The 20782-nt window shown below is 57.6% G+C and overlaps 4 protein-coding genes across 5 annotated transcripts; 3 read left to right on the top strand and 1 right to left on the bottom strand.

The window, feature by feature from the left end:
• Positions 1 to 582: 582 nt before the first annotated feature.
• On the top strand, positions 583 to 1544 carry LOC128909873 (histone H5). Its single transcript, XM_054202250.1, has one exon. The coding sequence runs from the start codon at positions 778 to 780 to the stop codon at positions 1357 to 1359; it is 582 nt and encodes a 193-aa protein (XP_054058225.1). The 5' UTR covers positions 583 to 777; the 3' UTR covers positions 1360 to 1544.
• A 2520-nt stretch (positions 1545 to 4064) lies between these two features.
• Positions 4065 to 10063, top strand: GCAT (glycine C-acetyltransferase). Its single transcript, XM_054185504.1, has 9 exons — positions 4065 to 4298; positions 4387 to 4517; positions 5122 to 5223; positions 5756 to 5902; positions 6204 to 6358; positions 8109 to 8191; positions 8580 to 8751; positions 9161 to 9282; positions 9709 to 10063. The coding sequence occupies exons 1-9, from the start codon at positions 4085 to 4087 to the stop codon at positions 9858 to 9860; spliced, it is 1278 nt and encodes a 425-aa protein (XP_054041479.1). The 5' UTR covers positions 4065 to 4084; the 3' UTR covers positions 9861 to 10063.
• A 2746-nt stretch (positions 10064 to 12809) lies between these two features.
• On the bottom strand, positions 12810 to 13786 carry LOC128902457 (noggin-like). Its single transcript, XM_054185517.1, has one exon. It carries the CDS (start codon positions 13666 to 13668, stop codon positions 12853 to 12855), a length of 816 nt encoding a protein of 271 aa, XP_054041492.1. The 5' UTR covers positions 13669 to 13786; the 3' UTR covers positions 12810 to 12852.
• Positions 13787 to 13980: 194 nt separating this feature from the next.
• GALR3 (galanin receptor 3) lies at positions 13981 to 19785 on the top strand. Of its 2 annotated transcripts, XM_054188604.1 has the most exons (3): positions 13981 to 14890; positions 16212 to 16583; positions 17187 to 19785. In XM_054188604.1, exons 2-3 carry the CDS (start codon positions 16234 to 16236, stop codon positions 18082 to 18084), a joined length of 1248 nt encoding a protein of 415 aa, XP_054044579.1. In that variant the 5' UTR covers positions 13981 to 14890; positions 16212 to 16233; the 3' UTR covers positions 18085 to 19785. The 2 variants fall into 2 exon arrangements, with proteins under 2 accessions (XP_054044579.1, XP_054044578.1); XM_054188603.1 differs by lacking the exon at positions 13981 to 14890 and having other exon boundaries at positions 15942 to 16583.
• The last annotated feature ends 997 nt before the right edge of the window (positions 19786 to 20782 follow it).

The raw sequence follows: 20782 nt of genomic DNA on the forward strand, positions 1-20782 counted from the left end.
GTCCTGATGTCGCTCCAAGTGTCCCTGTGCTGTCCCTCCTTGTCTCCCCAATGTCCCCAAGTGCTTCTCCTTGTCTCCTCCATGCCACCCCCAGTGTGGCTCTTTGTTCCCACCCAATGTTCCACCCAAGTGCTCCTCCTTGTCCTGCTGTTGACCCCTCCAGTGTCCTTCCTTGTCCACACCCAGTGTCTCCCAAGTGCTCCTCCTTGTTCCCCAGTGACCCCCCCAGTGTCACTTGTTGTCCACACCCAGTGTCCCCCAAGTGCTTCTCCTTGTCCTGCTGTTGTCCCCTCCAGTGTCCTTCCTTGTCCCTACCCAGTGTCTCCCAAGTGCTCCTCCTTGTTCCCCAGTGACCCCCCCAGTGCCACTCCTTGTCCCCACCCATTGTCCCTCCTTGTCCCACCGTTATCGCCCCCGAGGTGTCCCCCCTCGTCCCCTGATGTCCCTCACTGTCCCAGCCGGCCGGGCCGCCGGGGCGGGTCGGGGCGTGGCGGGGGACACACGGGGACACCGCCGGCGGCGGGAGGGCGGGATGGCGCGCGCGGGGCAGTCCTCCCCGCGGTCCGCGCCGCGCCTTTAAATGCCGGCGGCGGCGGGCGCGGCCGCAGCGGCGGCGGCGGGAGCGGCACCGGCACCGGCACCGGGTCCGCGGCGGTCGTTCCCCACCGCTCCTCTCCTCAGCCTCTCCCCGCCCAGGGGCGGGGGTCCCGGGCCGGACCGGGCCAAGCTTCCCACCGTAAGGGGATAGCAGAACATCCCGGGAACGAAGCACCGACCATGACGGACAGCCCGATCCCAGCCCCGGCTCCGGCCGCCAAACCCAAGCGGGCCAGGTCGGCGCGGCGGCCGGCGGCCCACCCCACCTACTCGGACATGATCGCGGCGGCCATCCGGGCCGAGAAGAGCCGCGGCGGCTCCTCCCGCCAGTCCATCCAGAAGTATGTGAAGAGCCACTACAAGGTGGGCCAGAACGCCGACGTCCAGATCAGGCTCGCCATACGGCGCCTCCTCGCCGCCGGCATCCTCAAGCAGACCAAAGGCATCGGCGCCTCCGGCTCTTTCCGCTTGGCCAAGGCCAGCAAGGCGAAGAAGTCCCCGGCCAAGAAGAGGAGGAAGAAGGTGGCCAGGAAATCCACATCGCCCCGGAAAGCAGTGAGGGCCAGGAAAGCCAAGTCGCCAGCGAAGAAGCCCAAATCTGCCGCCAGGAAAGCCAGGAAGAAGTCGAGGGCCAGCCCGAAGAAAGCCAAGACGACAAAGACTTTTAAGGTCAAGTCGCTGAAGTCGTCCAAGACCAAGAAGGCAAAGCGGTCGAAACCCAAAGCCAAATCCAGCGCCCGGAAATCACCCAAGAAGAAGTGAGAAGTCTAGGGGCGTTTCGGTACTCTCCCCTTTGGTTTCTGTAAATAGCTTTTGCCTTTATTTTTACCCCTTTCTATTGTGTTTTATAAAGAATTGATCTATTCCTGTCTGGAAATAGCTAAAACAAGGCAGTTAATGAAAGAAAAAAGGAACATCTTTGGTACGGAGAGTTCCAATTTTTAAGAGTTACTGGTCTGGGTTTTTATTTCGATGTCTCAGAAATTCCTTGTGTGTGTCTGTTGTTTTTTTTTTTTTAATACTGGGCTGCTTGTTCTGTGTTGGGGGTGATGGTGACCCTGCATGTCTGTTGAGGCCGTACAGGATTTCAATTCCTGATCTTGCCCCAGCTCCCGGGGGGGTTGTGTATTCGCTGGGGCCAGGGAAAGGCTCTGCGTGTCTTGGAGGGGAAGCGGGGACATACAGCTGTGAGAGCCACAGCCTTCCCAGGAGGAGGAAGAGGGGCTCCCCACTCCCTCCTCCGCCACCCCGGGTCCCCACCATGGGGACGAGGCGAGGTACTGGGCTGCTGGGTGTGAGGTCTGCCTGGTGCTGGAGATAACCACCCATCCGGCTGGGCGATGGGGCTGCCCACCCGCCTGTGGAGCTGCCGAGGGGACTCTTGGGGCAGGAACAGGATGGAGGAGGAGGTGGAGTGGGGCCAGGGTCTGTCCACGTTTGCTTTCAAGGAGCTGATCCCTGGGGAGGAGAGACAAACACGGCTGTGAGCAGCTTTGCTCCCCGGGGAGGAACAGCCGGAGCACGGCAGTGGGCAGCTCCGTGGGCAAGGCTGGGGTGGGCAGCCAGGGCGGCCCCACTGTCATCTCAGTGCTCTGGCTTTGTGCCCAGTGGGGGCTGGCACAGCTCCAGGGCCTGCCTGTCCCCTGCCAGCGCCCCTCCCCAGGAAGGGCTGGGCGGTCCTGATGGCCTGGCCTGCCCTACTGCTCAGCAGGGTCTGAGCCTCAGGCAGGAGGTGCCTAATCCCCCTTGGCTAGAGACATCTAAGCTCCTTGGATGTCAAGATCCCCAACCACCTGGTCCAGCAGCTCTGAAATCCCAGGGGCTGTGGGTTCCCAGTCCCCTCAGGCTTGCTGTGCCTAAATCTCATGGGCCCAGGGTCCTCACCCTCCTGCATGGTATCTCCCAGATCCACTGGACTGATGATCCTAAATCACTTGGGTAGATGATGCCTGAGCCTTTTAGCGTCAAGGATCCCAAATTGTGTAGTTCAGGGTACTCAAATCCTTGGCCTGGAGGCACCTAATCCCTTTGGGCTCTTGTTCCTGAGACCCTTGGATGGAAGGCTCCCAGACCACCCAGGCTGAAAACCCTAAACCCCTTTCAAGAGTCTGGTGCCTAATCCTCCTGGACACGCTGGACAGCAGGGGTCTAAACCACCCTGGCCACAGTATCCCTAATCAGCTATAGGGGAGGATGGAGATGCCTGATCCAGCTGGGCTCTTTGTGTCCAAACCTGGTGGGCCTGTGGGTCATAAACCCCTTCAGCCAAAGGTGCTTAAATTCCTGAGGCTCAGGTACCTAGTCTCCTTCAGCTGGTAAGTCCTAAACCTCTCAAACCAAAGGACTCTTGGTCAATTCAGCTTGATGTACCCAAATCCTATAAACCCTTGGTTCTTTACACTCTGTAGTGGGCACCCATAAACCAGCTAGACACGAGGGTCCAAGTCACCTGTGCTGAGGACTTGAAATCCTTTAGGTCGGGATACCTAATGCTCCAGGGATTCTCGATCATCAAGGTCCATGACGGCCTGTTGCTCCCAAATCCCTCGGGCCCTCTACTGCGCTCTCGTGAGACCCCACCTGCAGTATTGTGTTAAGCTCTGGAGTCCTCAGCACAGGAAAAACATGGACCTGTTGGAGCGGGTCCAGAGGAGGGCCACAGAAATGACCAGAGGCATGGAACACCTCTCCTATGAAGAAAGGCTGGGTTGGGGCTGTTCAGCCTGGAGAAGAGAAGGCTCCGAGGAAACCTTATTGTGGCCTTTTTAGTACTTAGAGGGGGCCTACAGGAAAGACGGGGAGGGACTCTTTATCGGGGAGTGTAGCAATAGGAGAGCTAATGGTTTTGAGCTAAAGAGGGTAGATTTAGACTAAATATAAGGAAGAAATTTTTTACAATGAGGGTGGCAAAACACTGACACAGATTGCCCGGGGAGGTGGTAGATGCTCCATCCCTGGAAACATTCGAGGTCAGGTTGGACGGGGCTCTGAGCAACCTGATGTAGTTGAAGGTGTCCCTGTTCATTGCAGGGGGAGGTGGGATGACCTTTCAAGTTCCCTTCCAACCTAAATTATTCTACGATTACATGATTCTACACGACACCTCCCCCCCCCGTCTCCCCGAACGGTTCCTAAATCCCCGTGGATGCGCTTGCCGCAAATCCCTCCCAGGGATCACCTGGGGGGTGTGTGTGTGTGTGTGTGTGTGTGTGTGCCTAAAACCCTTGGAATAAAAGAGGTTTCCCAAAAACAAAAACAACCCAAGGCTTGAACAACACCTGGAAGGTGCCCGAGTCCATTCAAGCCACGAGCGGCTCCGGCGAGGGGGCGGAGCCATATCGAAACCACGCCCCCGACGCCGGCGAGGGGGCGGAGCCGCGGGGGTCCATGGTCATTGGCCGACGAGGGGGGCGGAGCCCCGGCGGCCAATGGCCATTGGCCGCCGGGGCTCCGCCCCCCTCGCCGGCGTGGGCGTGTCCAAGCGGGGATGTGGCGCGGTGGGACGGCGGCGTGGGGGCTGCTGCGGGGCGGCGGGGCCGGCAGCCCCCGGGCCGCTTCGGGAACGGCGGCGGCGGTGGTTCATCTCCGCCAGCGGTTGGAAAAGGAGCTGGAAGACATCCGAGGGGCCGGCACTTGGAAAAACGAGCGGGTCATCGCTTCCCGACAAGGTCCCCACCTCCGTTTGGCCGGCGGCGGAGCCGGTGCGTACCGGGGAGGGGGGGGCGGGGAGGGCTCCGGGCTTCATCCTCCTTTGCGACGCCCGCGTTTCTCTCTCTTTCTCTCTTCCAGGGATCCTCAACTTCTGCGCCAACAACTATCTGGGGCTCTCCAGCCACCCCGAGGTGATCCGGGCGGCCGTGGAGGCCCTGGAGAAGTTCGGTGCCGGGCTCAGCTCCGTCCGCTTCATCTGCGGTACCCAGGTACCGGGGCAGCATCCCCTGCTCGGCCTCCCCTCTGAGATTTCCCTCTCCGCTCAGCCTCCCCACCGGGCATAGGGCTAAGGTACACGTGGCCAGGCGGGGAAAAAAAAATAATGAATTCCCCGCTCGCCAAAGATCTGGAAATACACCAACTTAAACCATTCACAACCCCTCAGGGAGCAAAGAAACGTAACACCCCTCCAGATTCAGAAAATGAATGTCTTTTCCCCCTCCCCTTAAGGGTCGTAATTACCAAAAGCCTGACTTGAAACGTCTCTGTCGAACCCACCCTGGTTTATCCCTGCCAGAGGCCTCTCAGAGCCCTGGCTGGTGAGGCGCAGAGAAAACTCGGAGCTGCTCCCCCGTGGGTGGGGAGCTTGGTGTCTCCCTGCTGCGCTTTTGGCCCCTAAACCCATAACCGCATTTTAGGGCGGCGTTTGCAAGTGCTTTCTGAGCACAGTTAACTTCTCCCACGCACACACACACACCTTTTCTAAGGATAAAACTTGGCTGTTCCCTCCCTTGCAGACAGCGTCTAACAGCAGCGGGCAAGCGAGAACTTGCGCTGCCCCACCGGTGACGCTCGCTTCTCTCTTCTCTTTAGAGCATACACAAGGACCTGGAGGAGAAGATCGCGCGTTTCCACCAGCGGGAAGATGCCATTCTCTACGCCAGCTGCTTTGATGCCAACGCTGGTATCTTTGAGGTTTGTAGGGCTTTCCTTGTGCTGCACGTGGAGGAGGGAGGCGATGATGATGTGCCTGCCGTGCCTTCCAGAGGCTCTGATGTGAGCTCTGTGCTACAGAGAAGATGGCAGTGACCGGTGGTGGAGAACCCTGACTTGGTGTCCTTGGACTGGGGTTGCCACATAGAGCTGTTTAAACAGCCCTCGCCTCCTCCTTTCCCAGACGGCTCCAGCTTTTTGGGAGGGCTCCCATTTCCTGGGTCGTGTGTACTCCCCCTTGAAGTGTAGGTGAGGGGAAGGGGTGATCCCCCAGGACTCCTAGGGAAGGGAAGGGGAGGGAGGTTTTGAGCTCAGAAGCCACAGACAAGAGCCTGGCCTAAGGAGATCAAGCTATAAGGTGGCTGGTAAGGAAAATGGAAAGTTTAGCGGTGCCAGGAGAGACGTGGCAGCTGCAATGAAACACAGCCCCGTCCTCTGCTCTGAGAGACGCTGGAAGATCTCAGTGATGTGTTGCCCCGGAGCAAAGGATGATCATTTTGTTTGGCACGGCCAGGCCCTGCTGACCCCGGAGGATGCAGTGCTGTCGGATGAGCTGAACCATGCCTCCATCATCGATGGGATCCGCCTGTGCAAGGCTAACAAGTACCGCTACAAGCACATGGACATGCAGGACCTGGAGGCGAAGCTGCAGGAGGCGCAGGTACGGAGGTCTGCTCCCACCCCAACGTGAGGGTGCTCGCTTGGCTGTGCTACCTGTGCAGTAACCAGCCCCGAAGGGTGAGCTCTGCCTTTTCCCATGCAATAGGCATCGGTTTTGCCAATAGGCACGGGTAGGCATGGAGAGGCAAGGTGGGGAAGCAGCTGATTGCAGTGCAAACCCCCCATCTTGGTTAGGTATATCGATTACCTACCAGAGTTGGACCATGTTCTGGTCTCCTCCGCCAGCCTCTCTCCTCAGGGTGACATCTTCACCCCTGGGGATGCCGCTCTCCCTCCCACAGAAACATCGTCTGCGGCTGGTGGCCACCGACGGTGCCTTCTCCATGGATGGTGACATTGCACCCTTGAGGGAGATCTGCCAGCTGGCCCAGAAGTATGATGCCCTGGTCTTCATTGACGAATGCCATGCCACAGGCTTCCTGGGACCCAATGGCCGGTAAGTGGCTGTTTCTCCCCTCTGACCCTGACTACCTCTGAAGCAAGGCCAAAGGCGCTGATAACCAACGTATTTTTGTGTAGGGATTCCTGATGCCACCATTTCTTGAAGGCTTCACACCCTATCTTTGGGGCACCTGAGGGGATTGAAGGGAGGTACTTTAGCAATGACCCATCCCAACATGACAGCCACTTCTGTGTGCATAAGGGATGGTGCGATCATCTCATCTGCCTCTCTTGGCAAGCAGTTGGAATTCCTGACTTCCAAATCCTTCTTCTCTCAGTCATCACTTTCAAATGCTTGGTTCTTGGGGGTTTTGTGGAGTTAGCTTTGATTAGTTCCCTCAGGGCAGCTTTTTCCTCCATCCCTGGAGATCCTCCAGGTGCCAAGTAATGCACTTGTGCAGGTGTTTGCTGAGAATGGACGCTTCCCATGCTTGTTTTGTTTGGGTGGTCCTTCCTGCTGTCTCTCTATTGGAAGGTAGAGACCTGTGTGAGACAACACCTGTAGGAATGAGCAATGGGACCCTCCTCAGATGGAAGGATAGTGCAGGAGATGACAAGAGGAAAAAGGCATCTCTGAAAAAGCCAAAAGTTGCTCTATGAAGAGCTCCCTTCTAGCTCTCCCCTCTCTAGGCAGATCTCGTGTGGGAAGCTGGCAAGTCCACATTAAGGTGTGAAATGGGTGAGAAGTGGGAACTAAGCAAGAAAACTTGCCTCGTTTTCTCACTGAGGCTGTGGCAAATCTTTCATTGTGGATCAAAATGATGGTGCAAGAGGGACCTTTTAAGAGAAGGGATGCCACTCCTGGTGACGCTTCATCACTAACAAGAGAGATGGTCGTGCTGAGCTTTAGTATATTCCAGACCTTGTAGTACTGAGCTTTCTCAAGTTTAAGTCTTCATAAGGAAGAAATATTAGGATGGTCTTTTAGTCTTGTAATCTTCCTTCCTTGGGGCATGCTAGCCATCCCATGAGTTGAGGTAGACCTTGTTGCTCTGTCCCAGTGGGCTCTGTGGTCCCACCAGCTGCAAAACCAACTGTTTGACTGCACTGAGGTATCTAAGCGCACAGTGGCTTGAGGAAGAGGGAATGGTCACCGAGCGCTTGGTGACTTGTGCCAGTTTCAGTGTGAACCTGGTGCAACACTGTGTTTCAGTGTGAACACTGTCTACAACACTGTTTCAAGAGATCCAACAGGTGGGTGGCCATGCCCAGTCCTGCCTTTTTGGGCTGGAGGACGTGAAGTTGCAGAGCACGTTGGCTATGTCTGGTTGGTTCCACTAGTGTAGACCTGGACATGGGTGCTTTAGGCCTGTGTACATCTGGGGCAGCACATCAGTGATGTGCACAGCCCACCTCAGAGGATATTGTCTACTCTAGCCAGGCAACTGTTTTTCCCTGGAGTATGCTAATGGTGTGGCATGTCTGAGGCATGTACAAGACCTACGTCGATGTCCAGTTCTCTGGACTATTAAACTTCTGTGTGGGAAGTTTGAGTGCTCTCCCATTCGTAAGAGCATGGGTTTCTTCATCCCTTATCTCGGGAGATCCCAGCTTAGCCCTTCTGCAGGAGAAGGGAAGGTCAACACTTGGGCTGAACTAGCACAGGGAGTGTTCTTCCTTTACCAGAAGGGGGTACACCAGAGACCTGTCTGGTGGCGCTTTGTTTCCCTTGAGACATCAGGTGTAGAGCAGCTTCCCTGGTGCGTGCTGGCACAGCTGGTAATGTGGTATTCCTTTTTCTGCAGGGGTACCGATGAGCTCCTGGGAGTGATGGACAAAGTCACCATCATCAACTCCACCCTGGGGAAAGCTCTTGGAGGAGCTGCAGGTGAAGGCATTTCCCTGTTGAAGGACCTCCACATGCTAAAGAGCTCCACAGCATCGCTTTGATGTTTCCTTCCTCTGTCTAATGACAGAGCAACAAATGCATGTTGTCCTCTTCTGCTGGTTGCATGAGGCTCAGTTTGAGACCCTGCTGCAGGGCCAAGGGAGGTCCTGCTGTGTGCTCCTTCTGCTTTCATCTTCCCTATTCATTTGCCTTCGGGGTCAAGGTGGAAACTCTGGGTAAAAGGCATCAGCTGTGATTTTTTTTTTTTTTTTTTTGGCTTGGTTTGTACTGAAATTCTTGTTGTAGGTGACAGGTTGGCTTTGAGGAGCTCCACTCTGAACAGGTCACCCTGTGGTGCCTTGTCCATTTCTCTGTCCTCCATCTGCAGGCGGGTACACAACTGGCCCCAAACCCCTCATCGATTTGCTCCGCCAGCGTTCCCGCCCGTACCTCTTCTCCAACAGCCTGCCCCCTGCCGTGGTGGGCTGTGCGTCCAAGGCCCTGGACCTCCTCATGGAGAGCAATGCTATTGCACAGTCCATGGCTGCCAAGACCCAACGGTGAGGGGGTCGTACTGGGGTGTGGGAACAGGGGGAGAGGTTCATTTGGAATGAGTTGTCCACGTGTGTTTGTTCACCACCCCCACCCCCCCCCCCAGTGACAGCCGTGAAGGCAATTTGCAAGTCATGGCCAAGGAGGTCTCAGGGGAAATTGCAGGATATGCCTCTGTGTCAGACAGATGTGGGGGCAGATGCATCACGGCTGGATGCTCTATGAGCTGGGACACATCTGCCTCTCAAGCAGCTGCTGCCTCCCTGCCATTGAGCAGGAAACGGCAAAAGGTCACTCCAAAAAGAGAGATCTTTTCCCCTGCACAGGAGATGCAGGGGCTCCCAGGGGAAAGCGGGGCAGCAGTCCCCAAGGACAGGGGTGATGAGGCTTCACTCATCCTCTTGTTCTCTCCACCAGGTTCAGAAGCAAGATGACGGCAGCTGGCTTCACCATCTCAGGGAAAGACCACCCCATCTGTCCTGTCATGCTTGGGGACGCTCGGCTGGCTGCAGTGATGGCTGAGGACATGCTGAACAGAGGTGAACTGGGGAGGGTGCTCTAGATGCAGACACATGCCTTGAGGGAAGGAACAGCCGGTGGCGGTGCCACCACCATCCCTCCTCCAGAGGATGTTCCTGCATGAAATCTGTTTTTCCTGTACTCTCCAGCTGCAAATTTCCTTGTGGTCTCCTGCAGACGTTGCAGGCTTCACCTCCTTTCTCTTTGAGGGGTGGGGTGTGGGGGGGTTTACATTAGCTCTCTTGCCCTGCCATGCTGGACTCCATCCCCATCACTGTCCCTAACTCTCATTTCCATGCTTGGGAGCAGATGCCACTTGAAAACCCTGAAGCTTGGAAACGGTTACTGAGAGGGGAGGGAGGATCCAGAAGCCTTTCTGTCACCCAGTGCCACCTCAGCCTCCTTCCCTCCAGCCAGCTCTGACTCCTGATACATTTCCTCCCCAGGCATTTATGTCATTGGCTTTAGCTACCCCGTGGTCCCCAAGGGAAAGGCCCGCATCCGGGTCCAGATATCAGCCGTGCACAGCGATGAAGACATTGATCGCTGTGTGGAAGCTTTCACTGAGGTGGGACGGAAACACGGAGCACTGCCTTGAGGGGTCAGCAAACGCCTCCTCCGGCACCTTCCTTGCCCGTGACCCAAGTGCCTGTGCCGGGGGAAAGGGCTTGAGCAGCACGCTGCCGAAATCAGGACCGGTCCTCGAGATGTCGCAGCCTGTGGGAGGCTGTGGCTCTTGCAGCATCCTGGCAGCGGTGCTGGCGACCAGCTTTTGTGTCATTAAAGGTGTCCTGCAGTGCAGTGGGTATTTGTCCGGCTCTTGTTTTCTCATCCGGGAGCTGCAGCTCATCCCCATCCTCTCTTGCTGTGACCGGACACTCTGCTGTGTCTTCCTGGAAGCTTCAGTCCAGGCACTGAAGTGCCGCAGCTCCTGCTGTCTCCTTGCCGGTATGCATGAGGTCTCCTGCTTCCTCCACGTCTCCTGTAGGTCCAGCAGCGTCACAGCGGCAGATCTGCCTGCTGAAATTCCCCACCAAGGCAGGGAGGGTTTCCCAGTCCCTTGGCAACCTGTGCCACCAGCAGCTGGTTTGGGAAAGAGGGCATGGGCTGGGCAAAGCTCTGGTCCTCCTTTCTCCCCTTCCCACTCTGGGGTGTTGGGCGTGAGGCTCGCTCGGTCCCCAGGGCTGGCTCCAAGGCTTTGTCCATCGCTGCGGCATTCCCAAACCTGCCTTGGGAGCTGCATCTCACTCCAGAGAGGCCATCGGGCATCGGGAAAGACGAGGTGGCAGAGGCCAGTAGTGTGGCAAGAGGGCCTGTGTCTGCCTGGGGCTGAGGCTGGGGGCAGAGCAGGTGACAGAAACCTGTAATTTTCCTCTGTCAGCTGCAATTTTCGCACAGCGGAGAACACACAGCAGGCTGGGATCTCTGGATTTGTTCCCCCGAGCCGTGCTGGGGTAGCAATTTAGCACTTAAGCAGGAACAAGTGGGTCGTGGGCATCTCTCAGGATTGCTTTGTTTGCATCGCTTCTGCTCTAGATGAGAAATCATGTGTCTCCTGCCGCCTGCCCACGTGCTGAACTGAGTCCCAGCTGCCTGCAGCCGGGGACAGACACACTCCAGCCGAAATGCGGCTGTGCTGAGCTTGGGTGCCGGAGCACTGGGTCGCACCAGCAAAGACCTGCTCTGAAAAATGCTACCTGCCATTAGGGAGCAAGCTATGAGGGCGATAATGCGTCTGACCCGAACGAGAGCAACTGCTGGGGCATACAGAAGTTAATGCGGGGTTGCAGCGCTTTCCGTGCTACAGAGGGCAGGGGACAAATGCGTTTTCCATGGGTCTGCCACCAGACCTTGTCAGAGCACCTGGTAGTGTAACTGTGTGCCAATTTTATTTAATTTTCCATTTCCACAGGGTCCTGAGCTCAGCCTGCTGATAAAGTATGATGTGGAGTTCCCTCTGTGTGGTGCCAGGCCCTCAGGGTGCTGCAAACCTTTCCCCCTTGTCAACGGGCAGTATTTTGGGAATGGGGAATGTAATGGGGAAATGGCAAGGGGTCGCGCTCAGGCCCCTCTTGCAACCTGGAGGGGATGAAGGTTCAGCCTGATGGGCGCTTCCGCGGGGGGGGGGTTTGGGTCCCTCTACCAAATCACTGCTGTTGGAGCCCGATGTTCCTTCACCCCTTGCTCCCCGCTACTTGCCCACCTCCATTGCCCACCCCTACCATCCTGCCCGTGTCTCTGCTGCGCTCAGGGCAGCCACCACAAGCAGTTTAACCCTGCTCCGTCTTTGAAGTCTTTCCTCAGTCATATAGAGCTCTCGCTGCTCAGCCGCAAGCAAGGGCAGCAGCAGCCTCCCTCCCCTGCAATCCACACGCTTGCTCTTGCGTGCACATGTGTGCTTCCCCCCAGCTCCTCCTCCTCCTCCTTCTCCTCTCCTCCCCAGGCGCCCTGACCTCCCTCTCCCCTCCATCTCTCCCAGGCCCCTCGGCAGCTGACCCTTGGCTCCGGTTGCCTCTCCGCCTGCTTCAAGGCCGAGCTCTGCAGCAGACTGCGGTTTGCAGGGTGGCAGAGCGAGTGCCGGGGCGCCGGGGAAGGCAGGAGGGTCAGACGATGGCAGGCTGGAAATGAATAATGCAGGCGCTGTGTTAACATTGCATTCCCAGGCAAAGCCTCCAGCTCTTTTATTTCTTCAAGGCTTCCCGAACTAGGTCTGATCTGCAGCTGTTTGCAGCTTTTAGCCCAAAAAGCAGAGGACCTTTTGCTAGGTGAAATGTAGAGGCAAACACCACTTTTTGTGGACCCATTTCCCACCCTGGGCTCGACCACCTACCCCAGATCCCTATGCTGATCTGCCAGAACCCCCTGGTGCCCAGACGCTACCTTCACTACCAAGTGGGGTGTGTGTGGGAGCCCCATATCTCTCCCGTTATACCTCCAAGTAGGGAAATGTGCTGTCCCATCCTGTTTCCACAGACACCCACCCCCACGGATTCTTCCAGCCCTGAATCCCTGCTGCCCCCCACAAGTTCTTCCACCTGCCTGGCCAAATAACCCTCACCGGGCTGTCCCTTCACAGCCCCAAACCTGCCCCCACTTCCCACTGACACCCTTCATCCCCTCTCCAGGCTGTGTGTGACCCACCTCCCCCTGACCCTTCCCAGCCGGTGTCCCTCTGTCCTTTCTCTCTGCCCGCAGGGATGCCCTGGCTCAAACTGAGCCCACTGGGGCCGATGCAAATGGGGTCTGAACCTGCCATCGGGTGCCGTGATTTTCCCATCCTACGTCCTTCACCAGAGATAAATGCCATACAAGGGCCCCCACCGGTGCAACCTCCCTGCGCTGGCAGGTGAGGGGTGAGGGGCGAAGCAGCTGTGTTCCCCTCCACCCATCCACAGACTATGACGAGAAACAGCAATGGCAGCAGCCAGTCCCCGCTTCCTTCTGGTGGTTTATTTCTCCAGTTGGGACGCCCCCCCCCGGCCTCCACCTCGTCTTCCCAGCCTCGTGGGTGCATCCAGGCAGCCCCTCGCTTCTTCGGTCCATTTGGCTGCAGGAAAAGGCGCCAGGTCGGGGGTCCTTCCACGGGCCCCTCAACGGCAGGAGCACTTGCAGGCGGCCACGACGGGGTAGGGGATCTGCCGCCAGGCGCAGTGCTGGGGTCCGGGGCTCCGGGGCGCCCAGCAGTGCCAGGCCAGCAGCTTGATGTGGGTGAGCTGCGCGGGGCGGCAGGTCATGCCGGGGGGCCAGGAGCAGCCGGGGGGTGCGGTGTCGCAGGCTGTGTGGCGCACCCAGCGGGGCCAGAAGACGGGTCCCAGGTCGACCCAGGCGGAGGTGAGGCGGCAGGTGGCCCGCTCCACCAGCCACTGCCGCAGGCGGCGGGCCAGCACCCCCGGCAGCTCGGGGGAAAGCCCCGGGCCGGGGGGCAGCAGCGGGGGCAGTTCCAGCCCTTCCGCCTCCCGCCACAGCTTGCGGCGGTACCGCCCGGCCCCCTCCGCCAGGTCCCGGCTCAGCGCCTCCAGGTTCTCCTCCTCCGCCTCGGGGACGCTGCCGTTGCGGCCGCGGGGCTCTTCGGTCGCCATCCAGAAAGGGTCGAAAGCCGAGCCCAGCAGCCGCCGCAGCCGGCCGGGCCGGAGGTGGCGGGGCTTGGGGGAGTAGCGGTAGTCCTCGGGGGAGAGGGAGAGGCTGTAGGGCCGCACCGGGGCCGAGGGGCGGCCGCGGAGCAGGTGGGCGGCGGGGTCAGCGGTGCCGGAGGGCGGCGGCGGCTCCCGGGGCTTCTCCGGGGGCAGCGGGCCCGGGGTGCCCGGTGGCGGCAGCAGGCAGAGGAGGAGGAGGAAGAGGAGGAGGAGGCAGGCACGGCGGGGTCCCTCCATGGCGAAGCGGCACTGCGGGCTCTGGCTCCGCCGCATCCCCCGGGTTATCGCCGCGTCCCGAGGCGCGGCCTTCCCCTTTTCCCTGGATACCGCGGCTGATAGCCGGCGGGGACACCCCGCTCCCTCCCGCCGGAGGGGAGGACGCAGCGTCCCTCCCGCCAGGCCGCCGACGGGGACGTCGGGGTTTCCATGGAGGGGAAGGGGCCGGCGCCTCCTCCTTCTCCTCCGCATCTTGCCCCGTCGTTGGAAGAGGCGCCCAGGACCTTCCCAGCCAAGGGAAGCTGGTGGCCTTCAGGTCTAGCTGCGCTTGGCCTCAGCGCACCTGGAAGTCTGCAGGGGACCGGTCCCATCACTCACGGGGATGGACATGGTGGCAGGGCGGTGGGGGCAGGAGGGCTGCGTGGGTCACTGTTGCCTCTCAGCACATCAGCCATCACACATGCTGTCCCAGGCAGCAGTGAGGGAGCTGAACCTCTGGAGATGGCCTCCCTTCGTGGCTTGTCCTCCCTCCCCACACTGCAGTGCCCTGGCAATGCTGGTGGAAAGCAGACCCGGGCTGGATGGAAACCAAAACCTGTTTTCCCCTTCTTCTCTGTGTCAGACGTTGTGGGAGAGACTCGATCTGCTCTGTGCCATGCTACTAACAATTAATTAATAACAGCTAGTAATAGCAATTAATTGCTCGTGCTCCAGAGGGTTTAGACCCATATCCCAAGGATGAGGCCACGTCCAGACTCACCATGGTGGGATATTCATGTTCCCTGGAGGTGCTGGGCAACACATCCTGAACACCCAGCCTTAAGGGGGGCCTGCCGGGGTCCGTGGGACCCTGTCCCCCTCCATCCTCCCACTACATAGCAGCAGACTTTTTCTTGGCTGCCCTCTCCTCGCTGGAGCAGGGAGCCTCTGAGCCTTTGGGAAGGCTGGGCAGAGAGGAGTTAACTCCAAACCCAACCGCAGAGAGAGGGGAAAAAAAAAAAAACACAACAGAGATCAATGGATCAGCAGCTAGAGCAGAGGGAGGGAAAAGGGGGAGACATCGAGAGAGGAGCTCCAGGAGGGGAGAGACGAGTGTGGGAGACAGAAGAAGAGAGAGCAGAGCTGGAAGCAGGCAGGGGTTGGCAGTGGAGCACCGGGCAGGGGTGACTGCTCGGACAAACTCTTCGGTGGCCCACATCTTCCTCAACGCTGCTTTCCCAGGCTGCATCGGAGGCCTCCACTGAGCAAGCGGTGAAGCTGCAGGCCCTTCCTCGCAGAGGTGAGTGTCGGCTTCCCAAGGAAGAGGTGGCCTTGGGCTACCTGAGCAGGGACACAACAGTGCCCAGAGATGCCACACTGCCTCTCTGTGAGTGTGTGCCCACAGGACAACCAGGGTCCTCTGCTCAAGTGAGGAGATCCCATGGGGTCAGGATGGAGGAATCAGATAGTTTCCAGTAGGACAGAGGGGACCACAGAGCCAGGGAGGAAGGGACAACCTTTCAGTGCGATACAGAGAGGCTGCTGGGAAGAAGTGGCGTGAGCTGAGGGATGGGGGAGCGTGGGGCGAAGGAGCTTGCATGACCCAAAAAAGAGTTAATTGCATGTCAACAGTTGCTAGATAACAGTGTCTTTCCGTCTTGGTTGCTGCTCAGCGAAGGACAATTTGTTCTAATGATAGCACAACACAGAAAAGGCTCATTAGGAGATAGGCTGTTGGTGCTCCCTGCCTGAGCACGGCGTTACTCCAGGCTGGAGGAACTTTTGCTGCAAATTATAATACCTTGAGCTGCAGTAATAATTACACCCCTTCACAGTGATAATCGTGTTGTGTTTCAGGCAGCCCCAAGGTCTCCCCCCATCCTCTCCTAGCCACCACCGTCCAGCCCGTGACCACCTCTCAGCGTCAGGAAGACCTGCCCTGAGTCACCTCTCCTCTGTGGAGTAATAACTACAGCAAAGGGAGCAAGGGGCAGCCAGCTCCGGGGTGGAGGTGGTCCCAGTTTAAGGAGCTCCCTTGGGGCGGGAGTTTGGTGGGGGCTGCTGCTGTGGGGTGTCATCCAGGCATCAGGGTCCCTGCTCCTGGAGGAAGCTCAGGCCTGGGATGAGGGTGCCAGGACCACTCGCAGCCCACGGGAGCCCCCCTCCCCATGGCCTCCCCCTTTTGAACACTGGCCAGGATCTAGACGTGCCAAAGCAAGCAATCCCAAGAGGTTTAGCGGCTTTGGGATTGTAGGAGGAATGTAGGGGAGGGCAGGTGGCAGGGCAGGGGCGTTCCTTCAGGGGGCTGGGAGCACAGGCGGTGCCATGGTGGGGCTGTGAATACAGGCAGGAGAAAGGGGCTCCTTCTCCACTCGAGCCAGGCAGATGTGGGCTGACTGATCCCAACAGCATTCTTGCCAGCGCCGTCATGAGGATCTTGATGTCATTATTTAACCAGCTGGTTGGGATTGGCATCTCTGGGAGAAATGTGGGCATCAGACAAAGGCTGGGATCAGGCACTTTAGGGCCAGATCTCTGGTGACCACTGTGGCCAACACTGAGCAGCACCCACTTGCCTATGGCCATGCACAGGTGCTGTGTCTCCGTTTGTCCCCACACAGGTTCCCACAGTCAGACGAGGAGATGCCGGGAGACTGGAACGCCTCCTCTGACAGCCTGGAACTGCGAGCCGCGGGGATTATCGTGCCCGTCATCTTCTCCCTCATCTTCCTCCTGGGCACTGTGGGGAATGGGCTGGTGCTGGCTGTGCTGCTGCGGAACAGACAAATCAAGTACAATACCACCAACCTCTTCATCCTTAATCTGGCCATGGCTGATTTGTGCTTCATCGTCTGCTGCGTCCCCTTCCAGGCCACCATTTACACCCTGGATGGGTGGCTGTTTGGGGCCTTTGCCTGCAAGGCTGTGCATTTCCTGATCTACCTCACCATGTACGCCAGCAGCTTCACCCTGGCCGCCGTCTCCATTGACAGGTAAGCGTCCCCTCCCCTCTGAGTCCCTCAGCTCAGGGACAATGTGTTTTCTACCCTTGAGCTAAGTGGTGGGAGAAAGGCCAGTCCTTACCCTGTTGAAAGTCCTGTAAGAAGCATGTAGAGTCTTCCCAGAAGCACAGCCAACAAAGCCAGTCTCCCCGTCTTGCTGTGCCCTCTCCCAGAACCAAGCCAAGCTCTCGGCCTGGTTACTCAGCCCTCGCTTGGGAAGGAGGAGTGCAGGCATACACTGAGGCTTGGTGTCCACCATGTGAAACCAAGAATAGCAAAGCCTCAGGGCAGCAATGCACCAGAGAAGAGGGAGCCCTCTGGGTCCTGCTCCTGTCCTTCTCTTCCCTGGATCAAGTGGCACGCTGCTTGCCCTTCCTGAGCTAGCACAGCAGCATGGGTAGTGAGTGGAGATCCCAGACCCACTGTTGGGATGACCCCGTGTGAATTAACTGTAACCTTCCATCCCATGAGGTGAGGAGAGGGAGAGATGGGTGGCTGCATGGGCAGGGTTGCACAGATGGCAGTTCCATAGGGCAGGAGAGATATCTCACACAACCTATGTTGTGTTTCATCTCTCCTTCCCCTTCCCACCAGGTACCTGGCCATTCGCTATCCTCTGAAGTCCCGGGATCTCCGCACCTCACGAAATGCAGGAGTGGCCATTGCAGCAATCTGGTTGCTGTCGCTGCTCTTCGCAGGGCCTTACCTCAGTTACTACCAGATTGTCCATTACCACAAGGTGCCCATCTGCGTCCCCATCTGGGAGGACCAGCGCCGAAAGATTCTGGACATCCTCACATTTGTCTTTGGATATCTCCTGCCTGTGATCGTGGTGAGCCTGGCGTACGCCAGGACCATCAAGTTCCTGTGGACCTCCATAGACCCCATAGAAAGGATCGCAGAGTCCCGGAAGGCCAAGTGTAAGGTCACCAAGATGATTGTGGCTGTGGCCATCCTGTTCTGCCTCTGCTGGCTGCCCCACCACCTGGTCATCCTGTGCTTCTGGTTTGGCCACTTCCCCTTCAACCAAGCCACTTATGCTTGCCGCCTGGCTTCCCACTGCCTTTCGTATGCCAACTCCTGCCTCAACCCCATCATCTACGCCCTCATCTCCAAGCATTTTCGCAAGCGTTTCAAGCAGGTCTTCACCTGCCTCTTCTTCCAGAACACGACCAGGAAGAAAAAGAAGAGAGTTGGAAAGAAAGTCCACATGGTCCATGTGGGCAAAGGTTTCACCAATAGCACCAGAGGTTTCTATGGAGGCAACACTGAGGTGACCCAGGTCCCAGAGGATAACACCAGGAAGAGGGACCCTGAAGGTGCCAGTCATGATGCCAGAGCATGGACTCACCAGCTGCAAGATGCCATGGTCTCTGTGCAGAAGGAGCTGCTGGAGGAGGAAAGTTTGGCAACAGCTGGCCATCCCCTAGCCATGACCCCTACAAGAGGAACTGAGGAGTTTCTGACTGTTCATTACAGATGTGCAAAGTGAAGAAGCCTGTGTTCCAGCCTGCGAGTAACCACTCCATTCCCAAACGGGCAGGATAATGTGGAACAGAGGGGAATGGACACAGCAGAGCCACCAAAACCTCCTGTGGCAAAGGTTAACCCGTTGTCCCCACGCACCTTCACTCCCTGGCCCACAGTATTCATATGGGAATGGCACAACCCACCCACAGAAACACAGAGTGGAGGGGTGTGTTAATGTGATGCCAAGTGATCTGGGTGGCATTCCTGCAACAGGTTTTAATTCCTCTATTTCCCAGCTTCCTAAATTGCTAATTTTGTGCGGCACCTTGAAAGCCTAAGAGGGAGGCAAGCAAAATGAAAATATCCTGGTAGGAAATGCAGGCTGTTAAGAGCGTATCAGAGCATGGGTGGGAAGGGTGGAGAGAGTGTATTGGGGACCTGAGTGTCAACAGGGTAGCTGGCAGCCTCTCTCCCTGGCAGGGCTGGGGTGCTGTGCCCACCCCCGAGCACTGTCCCCTGCCCACAGGTCCTTTGCCCATGGTCCAGGGGCAGCCCTAGTCCACCTCCGTCCCTTTCCCTAGCCCCCTCATCCAGATCAGAGGGCCTTTGCCACACTGGCTCGCGTGCAAGGAAGACAGCCCTCTGTGCCAACAGCTCAGTGACGCAACCTCTGTGGCAGTCACTAGTCATACTCAAGTGATTTATGCCACAGCAAGTGGAGAAAGGAAAGGCTTGTGTGCCGACACCTCTGCGTGCCTCCCGTCCGCAGCTGTGGCATCTCTGAAGGTCAAGGAGGAAAGGACCGTCTATCCAGTCTCTTCCCTCAACCCTGCCCCACCGGAATTACTCTCTGGAAGATGTTTCCTAGAGCTCTGTCTCACCTGGCTTGAGCTCTTGCAAGCAGATCCCGCAGGACACTGTCCTACTTCCTAATGCCGCTTGCAGTTCAGAAATACTTCCTGATAGCCATCCCAAATTCTTCCTAAACAAACCTGACAACTCCTCCTTCCACCACATCGTTGTTCCACATGATTTGCCCCTCTGCTTACTTTCTCTTTGCCTTTTGAGGATTCTGGAGGGATTGCTGCCTCCTCTTTGATTTTTCCTTGCTATGTGGAGTTTCGTCCCTTCCTTCTGGGGCTGAAGGACCTGTTGCTCTCTGGGCAGTGACATTGTTCATTGATATTAGCCCCGTGTGTGTGGTTTACTGACTTGGCCAGGCAGTGTTTTCCATGTGATGGTGATGATTGTGAGTGAATTGATGGCTGTCACCAAAGCAGAAGAAAGTAGCTAAGCTGCACAACGAGTGGCGGAGCCAGGTGACAGTTGTGGCGAGGCAGCGAAAGAAACAGACCCACGTGCACTTCGTTCAGTCCTATCTCCTCGGTGCCCCTTTCTACCTGAAGGAGAGGGTTTCTAGGAGAGTGTGAGGCTAACACCGCTCAGTGGGTTGGAACATCTTCTAAGACAGCTGCTGCTGTGGGATTGCTGTGGGATCCATGTCTGCCTCGGAGCAAAACTTCCCCCTGTTTTGTCCCCTGCTGCACCGAGCAGCCACGGAGGAGACTTTGGCTGTGGTGGCAGCTCAACGACACCTCGCAGCAGGACCAACCGTCCCCTTGGTATGACCGTGGGAAGGATGGGAAGTGCCATGGGGGTGGCGTGGTGGGACAAAAATCCCATTCACCAGAAGGTGCTGGAATTTCTCCCCACTTGACCTGAATAAACCCCAGTAATTACCTTCACCTGCCATGTTTGTTGTGTGCTGGATACAACCTCTGCCCAGCATGGGGCTCGGGCAGGAGGCAGTGGAGGCCGTATCAGCCGCCTGACCACAGCCTGGTGCTCCCAAGTCACTAATAGGGCATCATTTGTTTTATTTGACTTTGCAGACACTGCAGAAGTGTACGGAAGAAGCAAAGCTGAGGGTTTTAAGATGGATCCCGCACTGCTGGTGTTCAAGAGAAAGTCGTGGGAGAGGGAGACAGAAGCCAAGAGAGGGAAAAGGAGGGACGGTGAGAGGACAGGTGGAAGGGGCAATATAAATGATAAATGTGTGGGGCTGGGTGGGAGCCACCCACAGGGGCAGAAAGTGGCGGTGAGAAATCAGGGCGAAGTGAGGGGTTAGAAGCAGAGGGGTAAAAGGAGGATGAGGAGGCATGAGGGAGGTGGGAAGAAATGTGCTGGGAGAGCACCCATGTTTTGGCTGGAGCCTTTTCACCTTCTCCCCTGCCCAGCAGTGTCACGCTGCTTCAGAGCTGGGATGAGCATCACTTGGCCGCGTTGGAGACCCCAGCCCCATGGCAGCTTTCTACAGCATTTTTCTGCAACATCAGGCTGCCGGAGAAGCCTAGAAAAACATCATCCAAGTAAGGTCTTTAATCAGCCCAGCACGCATGGGAGGGAGGGAGCTGGTGGGATTTGCATTGCTGCAATGCCGTGATTTGCCACGGTGCCTGGCAGAGCTCAGCCCGGGGAAGGTGGCTGACTTCACACAGCTCCGGTTTTCTCACGTAGTTGTGACATGAGGGGAGAGGGACTGAGCAGGGTACTCGGCTTCCCCAGTGTGCCAAGTCCCTGTGCCACAGGTAATCACAGCCACTTGAGGCCATCCTCTGCGGGGATGAGACAGCTTTGCCCTGGGGACATTAAACTCTGTGATGCCACTTGGCTTGTGCGTGAAAGCAGGACAGATCCTGCTTTGTTTGCCAGCACCTGCG

This window comes from Rissa tridactyla, chromosome 1, assembly GCF_028500815.1.
Source record: "Rissa tridactyla isolate bRisTri1 chromosome 1, bRisTri1.patW.cur.20221130, whole genome shotgun sequence".
Taxonomy (NCBI): Eukaryota; Metazoa; Chordata; class Aves; order Charadriiformes; family Laridae; genus Rissa; species Rissa tridactyla.

What these genes read in the sequence shown, in the direction of transcription:
- LOC128909873 (XM_054202250.1), top strand. Translation starts at nt 778, where the DNA reads ATGACGGACAGCCCGATCCCAGCCCCGGCTCCGGCCGCCAAACCCAAG.
- GCAT (XM_054185504.1), top strand. Translation starts at nt 4,085, where the DNA reads ATGTGGCGCGGTGGGACGGCGGCGTGGGGGCTGCTGCGGGGCGGCGGG. An exon ending in GCTTCATCTGCGGTACCCAG is followed by an intron (nt 4,518 to 5,121) that starts GTACCGGGGCAG and finishes TCTTCTCTTTAG; the next exon opens with AGCATACACAAGGACCTGGA. An exon ending in TGAGGACATGCTGAACAGAG is followed by an intron (nt 9,283 to 9,708) that starts GTGAACTGGGGA and finishes TTTCCTCCCCAG; the next exon opens with GCATTTATGTCATTGGCTTT.
- LOC128902457 (XM_054185517.1), bottom strand. Translation starts at nt 13,668, where the DNA reads ATGCGGCGGAGCCAGAGCCCGCAGTGCCGCTTCGCCATGGAGGGACCC.
- GALR3 (XM_054188604.1), top strand. Translation starts at nt 16,234, where the DNA reads ATGCCGGGAGACTGGAACGCCTCCTCTGACAGCCTGGAACTGCGAGCC. An exon ending in GCCGCCGTCTCCATTGACAG is followed by an intron (nt 16,584 to 17,186) that starts GTAAGCGTCCCC and finishes CCTTCCCACCAG; the next exon opens with GTACCTGGCCATTCGCTATC.